Source organism: Telmatherina bonti (genome assembly GCF_933228915.1).
Source record: "Telmatherina bonti genome assembly, chromosome: 16".
Lineage (NCBI taxonomy): Eukaryota > Metazoa > Chordata > Actinopteri > Atheriniformes > Telmatherinidae > Telmatherina > Telmatherina bonti.
The window spans coordinates 24,164,042-24,184,033 of record NC_136614.1 but is presented as its reverse complement, the minus strand read 5'-3'; the positions used below and the strand labels follow the sequence as shown (position 1 = coordinate 24,184,033).

Here is a 19,992-nt window from a genome sequence, read left to right as displayed (position 1 = left end):
TTTAAAAGCCAAAGCAGGGAAAGAGAGAAAGAAGTCCATGCAAATATGTGAATATTCATAAGCTACATCAGATAAATGGGAAGGAAAAGGAATCCCTGCCCCAGTGCCACTTGCCCTCTGCAGGGCAGCAGGGGGCAGCAATGCATCATTTTATGAGGAAGCGAAGGTGAAATACCAAAGAAGAAGAAGAAGGGGGCGTGACTGGCATCAGGTGACAACCATTGACAGCCACGCTGTCATCGGTACGAGAAGCAGGAAGCTGCTGCAACCACCCTGAAGCTCAGGAAAATATCGATGAGTAAGTGAATAGAAGATAACAAAATGTTTCAACTGAGTCCGCTTTGCTTTGAACGTACTATCCTCTGCGTTTAGGCTCTGTAAGCACGTATTTGGTTTTCTGCTTCTGCCACTTATTTTACTTTCTTTAGAAAAATTCAAAACTCAAAGTTTATGTTTTTCTTTGGCAAAGCTGGACGATGTGATTAAAAGACTAGCAACTCGTTAGAAGTGCATCTGTTGATTGGAGGAAGAAACGTGCTTGTAGGAACATGGTTTTACTTTAAACAAGGGGTATCTATCAGAGAGTTCAGGGTTGGTTTACTGTCTCAAATACTTGGCATGAAATAAAGACATTCAACAGATACGTGCATTTCATTTATGAATTTCATATGACGTTATTATTTTTGCATTAGAATACGTTTATTGCGTTTGTATTAGCCACATTATTGAGTTGGGGTTTCAGTCTGAGTACGCCCGGGTGGCCCAGCGTCTTTGTAGTCTCCACCTACTCGCAGTGCCTGCTGCTGACGCAGGGGTGGAAATGGAGTGTACCCAATCCTTAATTCATATGATAAGATTAGGTTTATTTAGCTTATCTCCGCTGTTAGTCACAAATTACTGGTGCAGTTAACTGCACACTTTGCCCTCTTGCAATACTGAAAGTGTTTAAGACACCGTCCTCTTCTAAATGGTTTTATTCCAGTATTTACTAAAGGAGCTTAGTATATTCTTAGCACTGATATTCAGGAGCTAACTGAGTCGCAGTTTTCATTATTTGTCAGTTTTGTACTTAAATCTGATGATTTGACGGTGACATCCTGGTTCCTCCATTTTTATTTCAAAGCTTTAGTGTTTTTTTTTTTTTTGTTTGTTTGTTTGTTTTTGTTTTGTTTTGTTTTGTTTTTTGTTTTTTTGGTTTAAAAAAACGGGAAAAAAAACCCTAAGATTTCATATCTAAAGCAGAATGTATGTGATTTATTTTTCATATTTTAGCCTTTCTCAACTAAACACTTACACGAGCAACACCTTTGCACAGATTTTAGGCTGTTATATTACAACTTGCTGGTTTTGGTTTTCTTCACTGTAGTTATTTTTATTCCTTAAATTTTGTCTGCAGGATCTCTGTATTGTTTGCTGGAATAAGGCTTTGAAAAAGAAAATTTAAATGATAAATAAGGACAAAAATCTTTGGTTTTAAGCTGATATTCTGCCATGATTGTTAGACTGTACTGAGGTCACATCAACAAATGAATGTACTCCTATGTCTCCAGCAGCTGTCTTCATTAGTTGGAACTGTGTTTTTCTCTGGAAGTGATGTTTTAGTTTAGGGTTGCATCTTCTATTAGTCCACCAGTTGGCTACCCAGTTTCCAAAGTGCAGAATAAACGCACAAATGTTATCCAGTTGTTGCAAATCTACTCCGGTATTAATTTAATCCCATTGTCAGGTTAAAAGAAATTCAAATCCACACATTTTATTGCTGTTTTCCTGCAACAACTCACATTTTCCCTATCAATCATTTACACCCCCCAGGCTTACAATTTACATAATTTTCTTAGAAGGTCCTGGATACTTTTTCCACCACTGACTGATGTCTTTGGTATGTGTTTCAGTGACTGCCCACTTTGAGGAGGTACTAAAGCAGTCCCATCTGCACCCTAAGCCTGCAGGATTGATTTTGGAGTATGGCACATCTGGCTTTAGGACCAATGCTAAACAGCTGGACCACATCATGTTCAGAATGGGCTTGCTGGCCACGCTCCGTTCCAAGAAGACCAAAGCTACTATTGGAGTCATGGTGACTGCATCACATAACCCAGAGGTCAGGCTCTCTTTAATCTGTATGTGACCCCATAATATTTGTTTTATTTTAATATTCTTTATTTAAATTTTGTAGGTTTCACATCTTCTTCTTTACTTTGTCTCACGGATCATTCTTTTTATTAAGCCTTTAAGTTTCAAATGCATTGTGATTATTACAGGACTCTTTCAGTCCATCCTTTTGTTTCCACTTGATTTGTAGGAAGACAATGGGGTGAAGCTGATTGATCCGATGGGGGAGATGGTGACACCAGCATGGGAGGGCTACGCGACCCAGTTGGCCAATTCTGAGCAGGAAGATTTGCTCACAGCTTTGAAGGATGTAACGGAGAAGGAGGCCATAGACATGAGCCAGGAGGCCAGAATATTTGTGGGAAAAGACACCAGGTATATAAAACGCACTAAGAGGAAAGTACATCAGTTGATTAAACCTCAATGTTTTTTTTCTGTGGATGTCATTGTGAATGTGGTATATGTGTGCAGGAGCAGCAGTGCCAGCCTCTCTCAGTCAGTACTGGATGGAGTTAAAGCCCTTGATGGGCAAAGCAAAGGTAGTGTTTACTAAAAAAAAACAAAAACAAAACAAAACTTCTTCACTGTTGTTGTATCTTCTTGCTGTCTGTCTGCCTCTCAACACTGTCTGTCCTATCAGACTACGGCCTGGTGACCACCCCGCAGCTTCACTACATGGTTTGCTGTCAAAACACACAGGGTAAATATGGAGAAGCCACAATGGATGGATATTACAGCAAACTCTGCACAGCTTTTCATCAGCTCACTAAGCATGTAAGAGAGCAGGGTGTGTTGCATGTTCTTGAACCTGCATTCACTCTTATGTCTACATTGGTGTATGTTTTTTTTTTTTTACCACTTTACATCCTCTCATACTAATGTGACTCGTTTCTCCTTCCCACCCATCTTTTTCCTTCTGCTAGGCATCCAACCGTACAGATGACCAGAAGCATCTTTGTGTAGATGGTGCTAATGGTATTGGAGCTCTGAAGGTGCAAGAGATGGAAAGCCACCTTAAGAAGCACTTGCAAATTTCCATTTTCAATGACGGCAGCAAAGGAAAGCTAAACTTCCAGTGTGGAGCCGACTTTGTCAAAGTGCAGCAAAAACCTCCAGCAGGTGTGGTTGCTAGACACCTATTTATTAGAGATTGAGACTGTTATTGGAGAACTGCTGTAACAAATGCTAATACTTAAAGTGTAACTACGCCCTCAACATTTTGTTTAACTCTACCCACTTCCAAACTTTGAAAAAGTGCCAGAAACTGCAGATGTAGGGGCTGATCGAGGGCAGAGAATGGGTGGATTGTAAATATAGAGGCTGAACTTATTAAATGGCAGTTAGCAGCTCGTCAAAATGTTAAAGTGATGTAAATTCCCAAAGCACCAACGCAACACAATGGTGGAGGAAATTTCCTCTCCAGAATCCTCTCTGCTACATAATGCAATGCTGGAAGAACAAGGTGGCCCTGAAATGTATCAAGTTGAGCGGTTAGTGCAGCTCTTGCAGGCTCTGGCAGCTGCTGGAATTGCCACTGCAAGTTGCTTTTGCCACGATTTGAGCTTCAGTCTCTCACAAGATAAGGATTAGCAGGTAAAAAAATAGTCTGGTCTGTGTTTTACAGCCATTAAAAGCTCAAATCCATCCCGTTGCAGCGATTTGTTTCTCAAAAGCTCTAATTAAGTCTATAAATCGGAAACAAAGGAATCGATGTCAGATAAGTTCACATCCATAAATATGTGTCCGCAAGCACAGTTACCAGCAAGACGAGGGTATGCTCTACCCCTTTAAAGCTTTTTAATCTTTTGAATGTTTCTGCTTAAGTGTGTACATGACCAATGAAAAGGCTTTATATGGTCACCAGTGCAGCAGAGACAAGAAGTTGCACATATAAAATTTTGCTTCAGTGCAAGAAGATGGTGCAGAAATGCTTAGCCTTGTTTGCATTTGCTTATAAGTTAACCATCTATCATACTCATAAGCAGAAATAGTTGGTTTTTTTTGTGTAACCAGTAGGGCTGTGACGATATGCTTTTGTCCCGATTCAATTCGATTCTGATTTTTTGGGTGCCGATTCAATCAAAATTGTGATTTTCACAATTCTTCAATATTGCTGATTTTTGTAGATTAAAAACAAAATAAAATGTATAAAACTTTTTTTTTTTTGCTCGTAATTTTTCTTGATTTCAATGAGGAAAAAAACAACACAGTAGCTAGACCATCATTCTGCTGCTACAATGCCCAAGAAGACTAGTAAAAGATCAATAAAAACAAGAAAAATTACCCAAAAAAATTACAATGGATTATTTTTATTTATTTGGAGAAAAAATTGATTTTTTTTAAAACAAAAAATCTATTTTAAATTGTGAAGCAAAAAAGTCCTCTGGATACAATTTTCCCTCCCCTAGTAACCCGTGTAGACCACCTTATGTCCAGTCCTTCAAAAACCCATCAAGATAAGTTTTTTGGGGACTGGTTGAAATTAGCTGAAGCAACACCCACACTGATGAATTTTATCACAAAACAAGATGCTGCCAAAAGAAATAAAGAGCAAAAAATGAAGATTAAGAAATTTGGGTGATGCACTGGGCTGTCTTTATTTTTTAACACTCTGTCCATTACCAATCCCTGTACTTTGGTCTCTGTGTTGGCCATAGTCCTGTTTTTCAGACTTCTTGGTAAAGTAGAGGCCTATATTTTGCATTATTAATGAAATGGTTTCCTAATCCTTGAAGAAGAACTGAAAAGGATCCAAGTGACAGCTGAAATAGAGCTTTAATGTCACTATCTCAAAACACATCTGTCCATTTCAGCTAGTTCTTTAGCATAGTCCACTATGACTAAATTAAAGGGCCAACATACTGGTGTAGACTCAGTAATTACCTGTAATTTTAACAAACTGTAATTGTTGAGTAGACAGAGTAAATAAAAACAGACCAAAGGGAACCAAGTGCCCCAACCTTGTTTTTTTTTTTTTTATATTTCAAAGACTGCCTCTAAGTCAGTGAAATGCTATACCTTGTCTGTATTTGTCTCAGTAGCATCTGATGAGTTTTGCATTCTAGTTTTTAGTTTACCACCTCCATCTAACATCTCACTCTTCTCTCCGTGAAGGACTTGAGATTAATCCAGGAGGTCGTTGCTGTTCCTTCGACGGTGATGCTGACAGGATAGTTTATTACTACATTGACTCTCAGAGATGTTTCCACCTGCTGGATGGAGACAAGATCGCTACTCTCATCTGCACTTACCTGAAACAGCTGATAAATCAGGTATACTCTCGAATACAAACATTACCAACAGAGAAGCACACCCTGGCTAAGTAGCTCCTCTTTGCACTCACAGGCTGGTCTAGACTTGAAGATAGCGGTGGTTCAAACTGCTTATGCAAATGGAAGCTCAACACGCTACCTGGAGGACACAATGAAGGTGAGAGAACGCGCACACAAAGTCCAGTCCTGTTGTTACTGTACTGATGCAGAATAGTTCATTTTTAAAGATTTTGATGTCACCTAGGTAACAGTGAAGTGCACCAAGACTGGAGTAAAACATCTGCATCATGCTGCCTTGGAGTTTGATATTGGTGTGTACTTTGAGGCAAATGGCCATGGGACAGTAAGTAAACGTACATTTGTAACCACCATAAAGTCCAAGATTTTCTGTCTTCATACTGTTGTGTGGCTGGTGCCATGAGAGTTTTTGCGTTGTGGTCAGGTGTTGTTTAGTAAGGCAGCTGAGGAAATGATCCAGAAACTTGCAGAAGACTCAAGCATCAAGGATGAAAGGAAGAAAGCAGCTATCTTGCTGCAGAGCACAATCACAGTCATCAATCAGGTATAAACACACACTCGTGAACTTTTGTCTGTTCTGAAATATTTTGCAAAAACTGGAGCTGCAGTTGATGTATTTCCTTCCTTGTTTCCTTTAAAGACAGTAGGAGATGCCATTTCTGACATGCTGCTGATTGAAGCCATATTAGCCATTAAGGGGATGACATTGCAGCAGTGGGATGCCATCTACAGCGACCTGCCAAACAGGCAGCTTAAAGTCAAGGTAAACATAGTCATATTGCAAAGTATTGTGTTTCAGATAGTTTGCCTTGATGTATAAATATAAATAAAATCAATATAATGGGGATTTTTGTTCAGACATTGTCAAAAGTTGCTGCCTTCATGTTTCCTTTGCATTAATTCAGTCCATCCACTAGTGGCCAGTGCAAATTTCATAGTTTGTTTCCACGTTCAGACACCGGCTGGTGGCGGTAATGCACCCCTGTAACACTGTAGACATCCAAAAACACCAGAATATGTGAAAGAATAAAACCATGAAGTTTTTTAGCTGTTCTCAGCTCCTTCTGTACCTCTTCCAGTGCTTCATTTGAGAGTTACTGCGTTGTCTTCTTCCTGTCCATCTTGTTTTCTGGTTTGCTTCTTTCATTGGTCAGCTATACAACTCAACATTCTGTGTTTTCCACTGCTACTGCTCTGTTTTCTGACAGATAACTAAGACCCTTGAAAAAGGACCAAAATACATGCATAACAAGGAGAAGGATGAAACTGTCCGTCTGTCTGGATATTTGTTTTTTCTGTCCAGCATAAATGGGCTTTTAGACATGTTTGGTGTCATTAGAACTTTAAGCTCTTTTAAAGTTTTTACAACAGCACAATGGCACCACATTAACACACAGTAATGAAATGTGCGTAAGGAGGTACAAACAGCTGTACATGAGTTTGAGCTGGGGGTTTTTTTTTTTTTGGTTTTTTTCTCCCAGGTTTCAGACCGCAGGGTGATCGACACAACAGATGCTGAAAGACGAGCAGTGAGTCCAGCAGGGCTGCAGGACACCATTGACACTTTGGTAAAGAAGTATAAACAGGGCCGTTCCTTTGTGAGGCCATCCGGCACTGAGGACGTGGTGAGAGTTTATGCAGAGGCAGACACACAGGTGAGATTTTTTTTTTTTTCCCAAATATCTGACTTTCGTGCTTGTTTCACTTTGAAAGCACAAGTAACGTGGATTGTATTGTGGATAATTTTATGGCTCTTTGTGGTGTTTTTCCATTTTAGGAGAACGCAGATGCTCTGGCACATGAAGTCAGCCTAGCGGTGTATCGCCTGGCAGGGGGGGTGGGAGATGAACCCAAACCATTGCACTAGAAGCACATTCACAGACTGGAAGAAAAAAAAAAAAAAACAGTGCTAAGCAGTCAATGGTTTTTGAAAACAAACTGATAACTTTGAAGGCAGCAATTTATCCTGAATGTCTTTCTTTTTCTCTTTTTGTTTACAGGGAGGGTCCAAATTACTTTAACTGCAGCTGGTACTCCATTATGCACTTCTTTATGACTGTGATTATAAGATAAACACTAAAAGAAAAGACAAAAACAGGAAGTAATTTTAAATCAAGAAGTTTGGCATGCGCATAATTCTGTGTCGTGAACTACTGTACTGTATACATGGAAAACGTCATTAAATCATTGCTTGTCTGTAGTATTTTTATAAGGTTTTCATAAGGTTATCAATCAAATTTTTAATGAAGTCTAGTTTATATATATATATATATATATATATATATATATATATATATATATATATATATATATATATATATATATTGACCTGGTGCTGTTAATGATTTCTTTTCAAAGCCATGAAATCAGATGTTTGCTTTAATTTTGAAAAAATGTAGAAATGAGTGGGCATTTTTCTAAATATAATTGGTGAAATTATGCTCATGGTACTTCATTAAATGAAAACAATAACTATGCTTGCTTATGTTTATTTCATCACTGTCAAACACAATCCCCCGTTACACAGGATGATTAAAGAAGCATTGGTTAAGAGTAGGCAGAGCAGAATAACAGCATACATACTGTCTAAGCACAAGTTTGTGCTCCTCTTGCTGCAACTGAAAGGCATTTTAAAGTTTCAGGAAAAAGTTTACTCTCCTTCTGTTTCTTCAGCTGCTCCAGAGATGGTGATGGTGCGCTGCTGTGTGTTGCTCACATAAGTGTCGTCATTTGTTTTAACTGTTCTGGGAAAATGAAAGATCAGGTTAAGTATTTTTGAGACGGGAAATAAAATTCTTCTTACATAATCTACGTAAAGTCACCATCTACCTGATCAGGACCGTTTTCCTCTCAGACACCTCGGATGCTTGCTGCTCGGAGTTGCCATCAGTCTGGGTTTCTAATGAAATCACCTCCACTAAGTCTGCAGCTGGAGCCTTTTCAGCCATACCTTTGTTTGTCTCACCAGGGACCCCATCAAGCTTCAAAATCTGGTAGCTATCTGAGGCTGAGAGCGAGCTCGTAAGCCCACAATGAGGAAGGGGAGGGGCACCGGTCAGTGACAGGTTTCTAACCATGGTGCTGAGACGGCTGTCTTCCCCCTCTATCAGTTTCCTGAACAAAGTGGAAATAAGTTAAAACAAATATCAGCTATGTATGATTTGCAGAGAGTAAAGAATTACTGATGCAAGAGAAATACACAGTACTGTTAAGCCTCCACCATGTTTTTACTGTCTGATGTATACAGAGATGGCATGAGGATCCTCTCCGGGACCAAACTTCTCTCATAAAACCTTGAATAGGTGAAAGCTCGGTTCACCTGTAGGTGGTGATCTCTATCTCCAGTGCCATTTTAGCATTGAGAAGTTCTTGATATTCCCGCATCAGCAGAGCAGTCTTTTCCTTGGTGAGCCTCAGATCCATGTTAAGTGCTTCTGAATGCTCCTGTTGTAATAGATTAGAATAAGTTTGCATCTGTATCTTTCATTGTAATGTTGTTTTTATTTATTTGGATTTTTTTAACAAAGTTTTATTCATATTTCAAGCTTTACAATGTATACAATCTTTACATATTCTTCATGTAGAAAGCTACATATTGTTTTAGCAAGCATGTTTTTATTTTTAAAGAAACAAAAACATGATGCTGTATAAAATGTAAATAAGCAAAGAAGTCATTTGAGAATCCTTTGAGCTTATATTGAATTGAAATAATATAGATACATTTTTTAAATATTACAAATCTGTCCTTTGTAAGAATATTTTATTTTATTCCAGCATCGCTTTTAAAATAGTTGGCACAGGATTTTTTTTTTTTCTTTTACCATAATCTCAAAACAAGGAAGAAGAACGGTTTCTCTTGAAAGCAAAATGTTTAATAAAATATCACCATTTGGTTCTTTTCTGTTATTTTATTTCTCACAATGCAGCAAATGTTTTTACTGGTTGGTTGATCTGGATGAGCTGGACAGTGGCAGAATGATTCGCTCTGCGGCCTCAGTGCAAGAAGGTTGCTGGTTTGAGACTCGGCTGGGAGGAGGTTTTGAACAGTGGCCTCTCTCTGTAGGGTGTGCATGTCCTCCCTGTGTATGCGTGTGTTCTCATGCGAACTGACATGGATGTAAGGTTAACTGATAAATTATAATAGGATTGACTGTTGAGTGTAAATGGCTGTTTATCCCTCTGTGTTGGCTCTGGGATGGACTGGCGACCTGTCCAGGGTTTATCCCGCCTCTTGATTGCTGGGATAGGCTCCAGGTTCCCTGCAACACTTAATTGGACTAAGTGGTTCAGAAAATGAATGAATAGATAAGGATTAAAGCAAAGAAAGTTTAATATCTAGACTCTTTAGTGTTGTAATTCGTGCTGAATCTAATTTGTAATGTCTTGGTGAAATAAGATGACCTTCCCTTGCAAATGAAAATAGTACTATTTATGCTTTAGATGGCCCCTGACCAGTACAGCTTGTACAAGTGGCCACAAATTATTTTTTATTCTTCAGAGGGAAGGCTGTGTTTAGCCTTTCTGGATCTGTTTTGGAGATATTTAGAGACAGCTTTTCTATTAGCTGTTTTTCAAATTGCTTTTTCTTGTATTCATTTTATATAGATAATTTAGATAATGAAACAGTCTTATTTTCAGTCAAGACTGGTGTCTGTTTTTGTTTTTTTTCCTAACTTATTCTTGAAGGTTCAGTAAAGTCTTTACTTGCATTTGTGGATGAAGCATCAAAATGTGTTCACAAAGGTTTTCAGGCAGGTTTTTTGTAGCCCACGAAGTGACTTACTGTATATGTGCGCATGGTTGTGTTTGCCATTTTACCCGACAACAAGTTTAAACCCTTTTAGGCAACAGTTTATTGTCTTCCGTGTAAAAAGATTACCTCAGATTCTTATATTTTAGCATTCTTATACTAAGAAAATCCTTTAGTTAAATGTTAAACCATTGGGCCTCCCATTGTTTACTTTGGACAGATTCAGCCATCTCAGACACTCTTTTAATATTCAGTCCTGTCCTTATTTGTTGCTGTATGTTTTATTTTCTTCTTCTTCTTTTAAAACCTTTCCGGTCCTCAGTGGCCTCTTTTTGGTTTGTTTCACTCGAGTTGCTGCTCCAGTTTTAAAATAAGCAGATAATTTAAAGAGTTTCCATTTTTTATATTGCATTCAGTGAAACATAAAGTCTTGATTGATTTGTAAATAGTTGTATTCTAGTTGTCATGAATTGTTTTTAAACTAAGTAGCTTTGGCAGTTACCTGCAAGTCCTCCTCCTCCATCTTGTATTTCTCCACTACGTCACGGATGCGAGCCTCCAAATACTCGTTTCTTGTCTTTAGTGACTCTAAGTCATGCTCCTTGTTCATGATCTAAAAATGTACAACCATAACATGCATTATTTTTATGCCAATAAGTAGAATAATTAACCACATAACAGGATAATAAAAAATCACACTCACTTCCTTCCTGTAACTAGCGATTTCCTCTCTCATCCCTCGAACACTTTGAGCATGCTTGGTGGAGGCATCATTCAGGTCCTGAAACTTGGTTCTGTACCAATCATCCATTTCCTAGACAAGAATAAGTGTAAGCAATGCTTGCTTTAAACCACAATTACTTTTTAAAGTCTCACATGTTTTCTGCTACTTATGCACAGAGAAATCTCAAAATAACAGGCAGATTAAACTTGAGCTCCATAGCTGCACAGACCTGTAGATTTTTAGCGGCGATGCTGTCATACTGAGACTGAATCTGTGTGAGAGCAGAGGAGATATCTGGGAGGCCAAATGTCAAGTCTGTCTTGGAGGCTGCTGAATAGATCTGTTGCATCAGCTCCTCGATTTCCTTTCAGCAGATCACAAACAAACAGAAGCCAAATTTCTTGTTGAGAAAAGGGGTATTAAAACACAACATCATTACAAAATCTTATTTCTTCTGCTGTTAAATGTTTGATCAGGTGTTGATCCTCAGAAGTACACTAAACTGTATTCTTTCTGGTGTATAGGTCAAGTTATATGGAGTGAAGTTTATGCCACTCCTCTGACTTAGCCACAACTTGCCCCTTGAATGAGCCTTTCACACCAGACTGATGATGGCCACATAATGGTTTTACTCACTCCATCAATCAAAAGGGTCCATATTTAAGAATAACCACTCAAAGCACTAATACCAGCCCATTACAACATTAATGATAAAATGAATGGTATGTAAGCCATAAGTCACTGACTCATGCAGTATTCACTAGACAGGCAGACATATATGTTACCTCCTTGTGAACTCTCTGCAGGAAGGTCAGTTCAGCCTCCAAGTTTTCCAGCTGCTTCTCCAGTTTAATTCGGGCTGAAGTTGCTTTGTCTACATCCTGAGGACACAGACATACCAGGTGTGAGAAATGAAAACCATTACAATAAAAAAGATAAAACATATTTTAAGTTACAGTTCAATACAGAGTTGTAAAAAGGCATTTCTGTGCATCTTACAGGACGTAGAGCCTCAATGTCAAGCTCCGTCTGCTTTCTTGCCTCCAGCACTTCGTCATATTTGGCCTTAAACATGTCCAGTTGGCCTGCAATCCCCTCTTTTGCTGCCAAAGACAAATCCTGTAAGAACAGAATGGCCAAAGTGTTTGTTTAACGCAACAGGTAAGAGTCTGAAAAAAAAACAACACATAACTTCTGAAATTCCTAATTAAATTTGCTGCTGCCTAAATACATTGTAAGATGCAGCCCCTTTCTTACCCTCTGCTCTCTCATTTGCTCTGCTTCCCTTTTGAGTTCCTTCAGCTGAGATGCATACAGCTGCCTGAGACCTGATGTTCTGTCATAGGAGTTTTTTAAAGATTCAATCTCAGCCTCCAGACACTTGTTTTTTGATTCCAGTGTTCGCACCTACAGAAAGATAAGGGGTTAACAGGCCTGGTTAGATAAAAGTGTCAAAATCTTAGGATATGCTTCACCATTCAAGGTCAAAAGTTATGGATGTAAACAAACTAAATTAAGTCATTATGATATGAGCATGAAAAAACAAGAGCATATATGCTTTTATGCTTTTTGATAAAAAAAATCAATCCATAGATGGATTTACTCTTGCCTTTTCAATATACACTGCCAGGCGGTCATTGAGAACAACCATCTCCTGCCTTTCATTGGTGCGGGTGAACTTAAAGGCCTGGTTCTCTGCTGCAGCCACATCCAGGTCCAGATTTGCTCCAACTCCCGTAGACACACCCAAGCAGAGAGCTCCCATACTCACACTGCTGCAGGAGCAGAACAGATGATCCAACAGATGCTTAGTAATGTCATACATCTGTGATTTTGCTTTAGCAAGAGGAGACAATTTAGCTTTTAATGAAAACTTGAAATGGTCAATGACATTTTCTGTTGAAATCAGATGTTAATAAAGTAGGAGCTGGATCTGAACTGCTACATTGGTGACTCACCTGGTCAGGCGAGGTTTGATGAGGGCCTTTTGCCCCATCATCTTCCAGCCACCACCACGGGTGAAGCTGGCTGAGCGGGGCCTGGTCTCCCTTCGGGTGGTGGATGGACTAGACACACGGAGATGGCATGCAAAAGTGGCTGCATCCGTGCCCTCAAAACGGCGGCGATAAGATGACATTCTCTCAGGACTTTGGCTCATGTTGTTGGTTCATAAACTGATGTAACTGCAGTTGAAGATTGGAAACAAGTCTCTCACTCTTTTTTTCTGCATGTGGTGGTGGGTTCTTTATACCGTTCTTAGCCCTTCCCTTAACACTACTAGGAATGTTGAACCCTCCCAACCCATGGGTGAATGCCCCAACAAACATTTATCAATGTCATGTCAAATAATTCATACAGCCTATAGACTGATGAAAGAATAACACTGTGCTTTCCAGATGATGAATTGTCATACTGACATACCTGTCATGTTAGTTTAATTTAGTTACTTGGAAGAAGTTAGATACTAATCCAAATTGCATGGCATTTTTAGAATAGATAACTTAATCTATTGGATAACTAAATCTAGTCTAATCTGAAAACTTGCTTACTGTGTGAAATTCAAAGAGAAAAAAAGATTCTATTGCATTTTAGGCTAAATTACTTTAGAATTTCACAATCGTCTTTGTTTTCCTTAATGTGTCTTTAAAATGTTAAAAACTTTTGGATGTTCAACATTTGGTCAATATCATTAAACTTCAAGGAAACAAAAAAAAAGAGATTATATATATTCTCCAATAGTTTTCTAATGCTTTTCTTACTTAAAGGTATGTCTCTTGTTTATTTATTTATTCATTCATTCATTCATTCATTCATTCATTCATTCATTCATTCATTCATTTATTTATTTATTTATTTATTTATTTATTTATTTATTTATTTATTTATTCATTCATTCATTCATTCATTCATTCATTTATTTATTTATTTATTCATTTATTTATAATTAGAATTTCAGGGCGGTACATGGATTCCGGAACTTTATTTCAAGTGTTCCGGAAGGTTTTTGGTGTTACTCTAGCTTTAGCTAGCATAACTACATCCCTGTACTATCTGTTTCTTTGTAGGCAAATAATATAAATTTAAAGTGTACTTTGCTTCCTCAACTGCTGTAACATGGCAGGGAACTTTTGGCAGAGTTCTCATTAGTAAGTTTATTTAATTTTGCTGTATATATTATTTCTTTATGCTGTAAGCGAGCGTCTCTGTTGTGAGGCCTAGCTGTGTATTTAGCAAAGATAGCATTTTTCCGTAACTCTTGCTGATATATAACATAGTTTATTAAATAAAGACAAAGAAAAGTAATTTAAGATGAAAAGCACCTTCAAACGTAGCCAATTTCCCTTTATATTTTTTGTGGCAGCACTACAGGTGGCGAACGTGTTCTTGTTTTGTATATGAGCTCAGTTGATCGTAGTTTGACAAGTCTGCGTTTTAGTAATGTTGATCTCATTTGTGTAAAAGTCTGCAGTGGGTTCTGGATAAACAAGACCTTATGAAAGAACGCCAGAAAGACCTGAAATTCCTCACAGAAGAGGAGTACTGGAAGCTGCAGATATTTTTCGCCAACGGTATGATATGAATATGTATTTGACTCATTTAATAACTATAAGTCTGTAAGTGTTGCTAATATATGATGTGGTTGCAATTTTTGTCAGTTCTGTTTATTTCATGCGTTTCTAACTTCTCTGAGTACAATTTCGCGTAACTTCAGTATTTTTCTATCTTTCAGTAATCCAATCTTTGGGTGAACACCTGAAGTTGCGGCAGCAGGTCATTGCAACTGCAACTGTGTACTTTAAACGCTTTTATGCCAGGTGAGGAGCTCTGCCAGTTCACTGCTGGTGATGGGGTGAATTGATAAGATTCTGGGAACACTGATTTGGTTGTTGATTTTGCTATCCATTGTGGTCACAGGGAAGAAATTGAATTGAAATAAAGCCATCTGACCAGTATGCTTGGTTAGAAAACCCTACTTATCTAAGCAGTCTTAAAAGGAAGTTTGCTAAAAAGAAAAGAAGCACTGTATTTTCCTTATTCTGTTGTCTGAAATATAAGTCTACTTCTTAAAAAGAATTTAAAAAAATTTAACATAAATTTTCATAAAAGGTTGTTTTTTTTAAAAATTATTATTATAAAAGAAAATATAGTTTTTTAAGTTGTTGAATATGGTTTAAAGAACCCACAAATGCTTTTATAGCTGTTTGGTAATCATGAGGGGTTGTGGCTCAAGTAAAAGAAATTGTTCTCTGCTGATAAAATAGTTTGGGATTCAGTCCCAAATTAAATGAATGAAAAATACTAATATTAATTTTTTTCATTTAATTTAATTTAATTTAGAACACATCTCAAGGAGAACATTTACATAAAACTCAAATCTAAAGTTAGGGTGGAGGAATATAGTTTTGTTAAAAACATAGCTTAATAATTAAATAATATTTAAATGGCTCGATAAACGGCCTAATTGATAGTTTTGTATATAAGTGCTGCTAAACTGCCGTAGTTGTGTATCATAACCTTGTCAGACGAAATTGGAAATATAAAATTTGTCTGCTTGGGAGTGTTTTTCTTAATTGTTATTTTGAACTGTAGCCAAGCTCACACTTTTGCTTTTTTATGGTTATTGTACCTTCTTGTTTACGTCACTTAGAACTACATTGTTAGCATTATTTACAAAAAGCTTGTATTGTGTTTTTTGGTTTGCAGATATTCTCTCAAGAGTATAGATCCAGTGCTCATGGCTCCTACTTGTGTTTTCTTAGCTTCAAAAGTTGAGGTAAGGAATTTTGTACATAATTGTGATCTAGCATATTTTAGCTTTCCAGCTTTGCAATGATCGGCAAAACTTTGTATTTTTGCACTTTTCTCTTAAATCAGCACTTTCAGATTTCCTGTTTGTTCACATTCATTTTTAAAAATATTTAGCTGCAGTTTATGTCTGATCTAAGTCAATGCTTTGTTACTTCAGGAATTTGGTGTGGTGTCAAACACTAGGCTGATTTCTGCAGCAACATCTGTATGTAAGTGATCACTCAGTAACACATTTAGTTTCCAAAGCTTAGTTGTTGAGCTTCTCTTGCAGCAGAGGGTGTATGTTGATGTCCTGTTTTTCTTAAACAGTGAAAACAAGATTTTCCTATGCCTTTCCAAAGGAGTTTCCTTACAGAATGAATCATGTAAGTACATCTTTTTATTACGGCTTATAATTCATCCCTTGCTGCATACACAGAGAGTGAAGTAAATGTGTGTTTGTCTTGGAAGGATTGTCGAGCCTCATATCAGTATACGAGTTGCACACGAGATATGTTTGAGTTTAGTGACATGGATTGACTAAACAGAGAAAATTTTCATCTTTACACTCAAATTGGGTAAATTATGCTAAATTATATCACAAATAAAATTCACTAATTTAAACCTCTTAAGAAAACACATGCCAAGAGATGACGTAAGCCAGGCATGACACTGCTTCCTCTGCAGAGTTATTTATGTACTGTGATGAATTACAGCTTACTAAGAGCCCCTTACACTGTGTTGCCACATTAGTGTCTATCAGTATGCAAGATTCCTTGGCTAATGTTTGCACTCTTGTGACAAAAACTTTGTTGGTGTGGGATATGGCTTTGTGTGATGTGCAAAGATCCACGCACCTCTTCTGTGCTGCCTCTCTCAGTGCGTTCCAAGCATTTAATTTACCTTTATCCCCATCATGTACTCATTGCCACAGAGCTGCCAGAACGTCACCACGTCTGCTCTGACACACTGCTGTGCAAAACTATTAATTACGGAGGTCCACCACGGAGCGACAAAAGGAGGGAGTGGTTCACACAGCAGAGAAGGAGTTAGCAAAGGGCTGTAACTCATAAACATTATTTTTCTTGTCCACATTGCAGACATAGTAAAAGAGAGTGATGATGGTGGTGTGGGGACAGACAAGGGCCACAACAATAGGCCTGGTGTCTGTGAGGTCAATAACAATAAAGTTAAAATCAATTAATTCTAGGTAGCAGTTTAAAAATATTGAGACATTTTCCTCAAGTCCTAACACTGAAGCCTGAAGCACAAATTAACTGAATGCAACGTTTACATGAAACATTAAAATAATCTGATGGATAGGATTACTTTGGGGAATAGAAGACCATAAAAGTAATGAACTGTGCTGCATGGTATAAAATAGAAGAAGTTCTAAATGCAGGAATTCCCAATCTTACAGGGTTTTGTTGTGTAAATATTTATTTAATTTATTTATTTTTTACTGTACCATTTGCACCTTCTCTTTTCTTTAACAGTTGTTGAAATAGTTTGTGCGTTTCATACTGAACTCACTTCTGATTTCTCCTCCTGATTTCACAGATATTAGAATGTGAATTCTATCTTTTGGAGTTGATGGTGAGCAGAGAACAAAATGCCCATTTTTAGACTTAAAGTTGGGTTGTTGTCTGGATGACTTATCACGGATGGATTTCATGTTTCAGGACTGCTGCCTGATTGTGTACCACCCCTACAGACCACTGCTGCAGTACGTGCAGGATATGGGACAGGAGGACATGCTTCTGCCCCTGGCCTGGTATGATACTGTGCACTGTACATCCAAAACCACATTTGATTAAGTTGTTATGGGTCTCATCATTCACACTCATCTATCTTTAATAGGCGAATAGTGAATGACACATACAGGACAGATCTGTGTCTGCTCTACCCTCCCTTCATGATTGCCCTAGGTGAGAGTTGTCTCCTTGCTTTTCTCATTACAGCTGTTGATCAACTTAATTAAATGTGACTTAATCAGTTATTCTGTTGTTCCTGCAGCTTGTCTACATGTTGCCTGCGTGGTTCAGCAAAAAGATGCGAGGCAGTGGTTCGCAGAGCTCTCTGTGGACATGGACAAAGTAAGATTATCTGTTTCAGAGCTTGACAATAAATTCTGAAATATTTAACTTTGGGACACTAAACCATCTGGTTGTTCCTCGTATTGCATCAATTAATCTGTTCACCCTGTAAACTGCTGTTCATATTGATTTTTGGTGTTATTTGCTTGTGTCAAGTTTTAGCATACTTTATGGATTGCCATTGCATTTTGTAGTCACCATCTAGCTTAATTGTGTAGGCCCTGGAATGACACAAAAATTGGGAGATGTCACTTTTAGTAGGAATGTAACACATAGTGAGGCAAAGTAAGTTTATTTGCATAGCACATTTTATGGATAAGACTATTCAAAGTGCTTTGCACAAGTCTTAAAAGCATTTCAGTGGGATGCAGAGGATGCATTAAAGAGTATGATTTAAAAAAAAAAAAAATTAAAACAAAAAAAAAGTAAGACAACGGTTAGGTAAAATATGATAAATATGAAAGAAATTAAACTTGGGAATTACCAGCTGTTTTGATTTAAAAAAAAAAAAATAGCAACAAATATTTAAGTTTTAGCTTTGATTTTAAGCAGCTGTGAGTTTCAGCAGACTTGCAGCTCAACAGAGTTTTAGCAAACACTGTATCTGTGTACAGTTACACATGAGAATGATTACACTAAAACATTAATATTTACAGTAAGGAACCCAAATGTCTGAGCTGAGATTGGAATTGAGCTGTTGCTCCTTGACATTTACAGGAGGCTGTTGAGGGTGTGTAGGTATCTGAGTAGGAAACCCCCTGGTTGCCTCCCGTTGCAGGTTTTTTGAGCCCACTCAGTTATGACAAGACCCTATATTCCTTCTGACCTGGGAGCGCCACACGATCCCACGGAGGAGCCTGAGAGTGTCATTGTGGAGAAAAATCTCTTGGTTTCCCTTCTGAATGTGATACATCTTATAACCAACCTAGAAATGAATAGATTGATCATTTGACTTGAGTTTATATGTGTATGTGTTTTTTTTTTTTTCTTTTTTTTTTTTTTTTTTTAAAGATCCTGGAGATCATCCGCGTCATTCTGAAGCTCTATGACCAGTGGAAAAACTTTGATGACAGAAAAGAGATAGCTGGTGTCCTTAACAAGATGCCAAAACCCAAACCACCTCCTAACAGGTATGTCTGCCGGGGTTTCTCATTGTGCGTAGTACGGGCAAATATGAGGATACTGTATTTACATACAAATAAGCAATATTTATTCAACACAAAGCTGGATTTATTGGTGTTATGACAAGGTAAACCTACAGGAGTGAGTCTTATTTTAACGATTAATTACTGAGTAAGAGAAATTCCTTGCTGAAAACTGTACAGGCTTGTTAGAAAATACATTTCACATATGGAATAAAACATAACACTTTGCTCACAGAAGTTACTTCTTAGATGCATTTCTTGCCAGTGGCTTTACTGTAACAGTGTCAGTGTTGATATGTTGCAGCCTGGAATAAGGTAACACTGGGAAAGCTGACATGCTGCACTTTCACTCCATCTCAGTTCTCTGTAATTATTCTCTGTCTGCAGTGAAAGTGATCAGAGCTCCAATGGGAACCAAAGCAACTCCTACAGTCAGTCTTAGCACAGAGTCTGCATTTCCATGGGAATCCATAATGGGAACTTTTGAAAGCAGGATGGAAACTTGGGTGTCACACAGCTGGGAGAGGGAAAGCTGATCAAGATGTCTGTTCATCAATATTGGACACTCCCAACAACCTGAGAACTAAATGTGTTCACCTTCCCCTTCTCTGATTATTATGGATCCAAGGAATAAACAAGCAGCCATGGCAACCAGTCTGTGACAGCACAATGGCATCGTCTTGATGGAGCTCTCTATTTCAACTTGAAATGAACTAAAACTGAGGAACATCTGGGAGGATGAGGAAGAGGGGGGGGGGGGGGGGTAAATGCGAAAACAGATTAAGCAAAACAAAATAACTCATTGTGGCGATCCTGACACCCTTGAATAGCCCAGAGAAGCGAATCATTTCATGCAAAGCTCTATGGGATTTGAGAAAACTTGATCACAAGTACTGTGCGCGTGTGTGTGTGTGAGTGTAGGATATGTGAGTGGGTTGTCTAGTTGGCCTTTGATTCCTCAGGGTTTGACTTCGTGCTCTCTGTAAAAGGGACACAAGTGGTTGTGATTGGATATTTTTGTGTCTGCTGTGACAAGATGGGAGACACCTGCCCTCTAGAGGCACCGTGCTGCTTGATTAAAGCACTT

At 38.1% G+C, this 19,992-nt stretch overlaps 3 protein-coding genes across 3 annotated transcripts; 2 read left to right on the top strand and 1 right to left on the bottom strand.

The window, feature by feature from the left end:
* The first annotated feature begins 257 nt into the window (after positions 1–257).
* Positions 258–7,622, top strand: pgm3 (phosphoglucomutase 3). The gene is made up of 13 exons (XM_079255495.1): positions 258–298; positions 1,893–2,101; positions 2,303–2,487; positions 2,584–2,651; positions 2,753–2,886; positions 3,036–3,231; positions 5,227–5,384; positions 5,458–5,541; positions 5,629–5,727; positions 5,827–5,946; positions 6,043–6,165; positions 6,884–7,057; positions 7,180–7,622. Exons 1-13 carry the CDS (start codon positions 295–297, stop codon positions 7,267–7,269), a joined length of 1,644 nt encoding a protein of 547 aa, XP_079111621.1. The 5' UTR covers positions 258–294; the 3' UTR covers positions 7,270–7,622.
* Positions 7,623–8,052: 430 nt separating this feature from the next.
* Positions 8,053–13,034, bottom strand: ngs (notochord granular surface; the record flags this gene model as incomplete). The annotated part of the gene is made up of 11 exons (XM_079255128.1): positions 8,053–8,146; positions 8,232–8,516; positions 8,722–8,846; positions 10,655–10,765; positions 10,856–10,966; positions 11,106–11,240; positions 11,662–11,757; positions 11,876–11,995; positions 12,134–12,283; positions 12,486–12,651; positions 12,835–13,034. The coding sequence occupies 11 exons, from the start codon at positions 13,032–13,034 to the stop codon at positions 8,053–8,055; spliced, it is 1,593 nt and encodes a 530-aa protein (XP_079111254.1).
* An 866-nt stretch (positions 13,035–13,900) lies between these two features.
* Positions 13,901–19,623, top strand: ccnc (cyclin C). Its single transcript, XM_079255798.1, has 12 exons — positions 13,901–14,022; positions 14,339–14,445; positions 14,607–14,691; positions 15,581–15,650; positions 15,843–15,894; positions 15,995–16,050; positions 17,225–17,260; positions 17,347–17,438; positions 17,525–17,592; positions 17,681–17,760; positions 18,772–18,890; positions 19,293–19,623. Exons 1-12 carry the CDS (start codon positions 13,991–13,993, stop codon positions 19,345–19,347), a joined length of 852 nt encoding a protein of 283 aa, XP_079111924.1. The 5' UTR covers positions 13,901–13,990; the 3' UTR covers positions 19,348–19,623.
* The last annotated feature ends 369 nt before the right edge of the window (positions 19,624–19,992 follow it).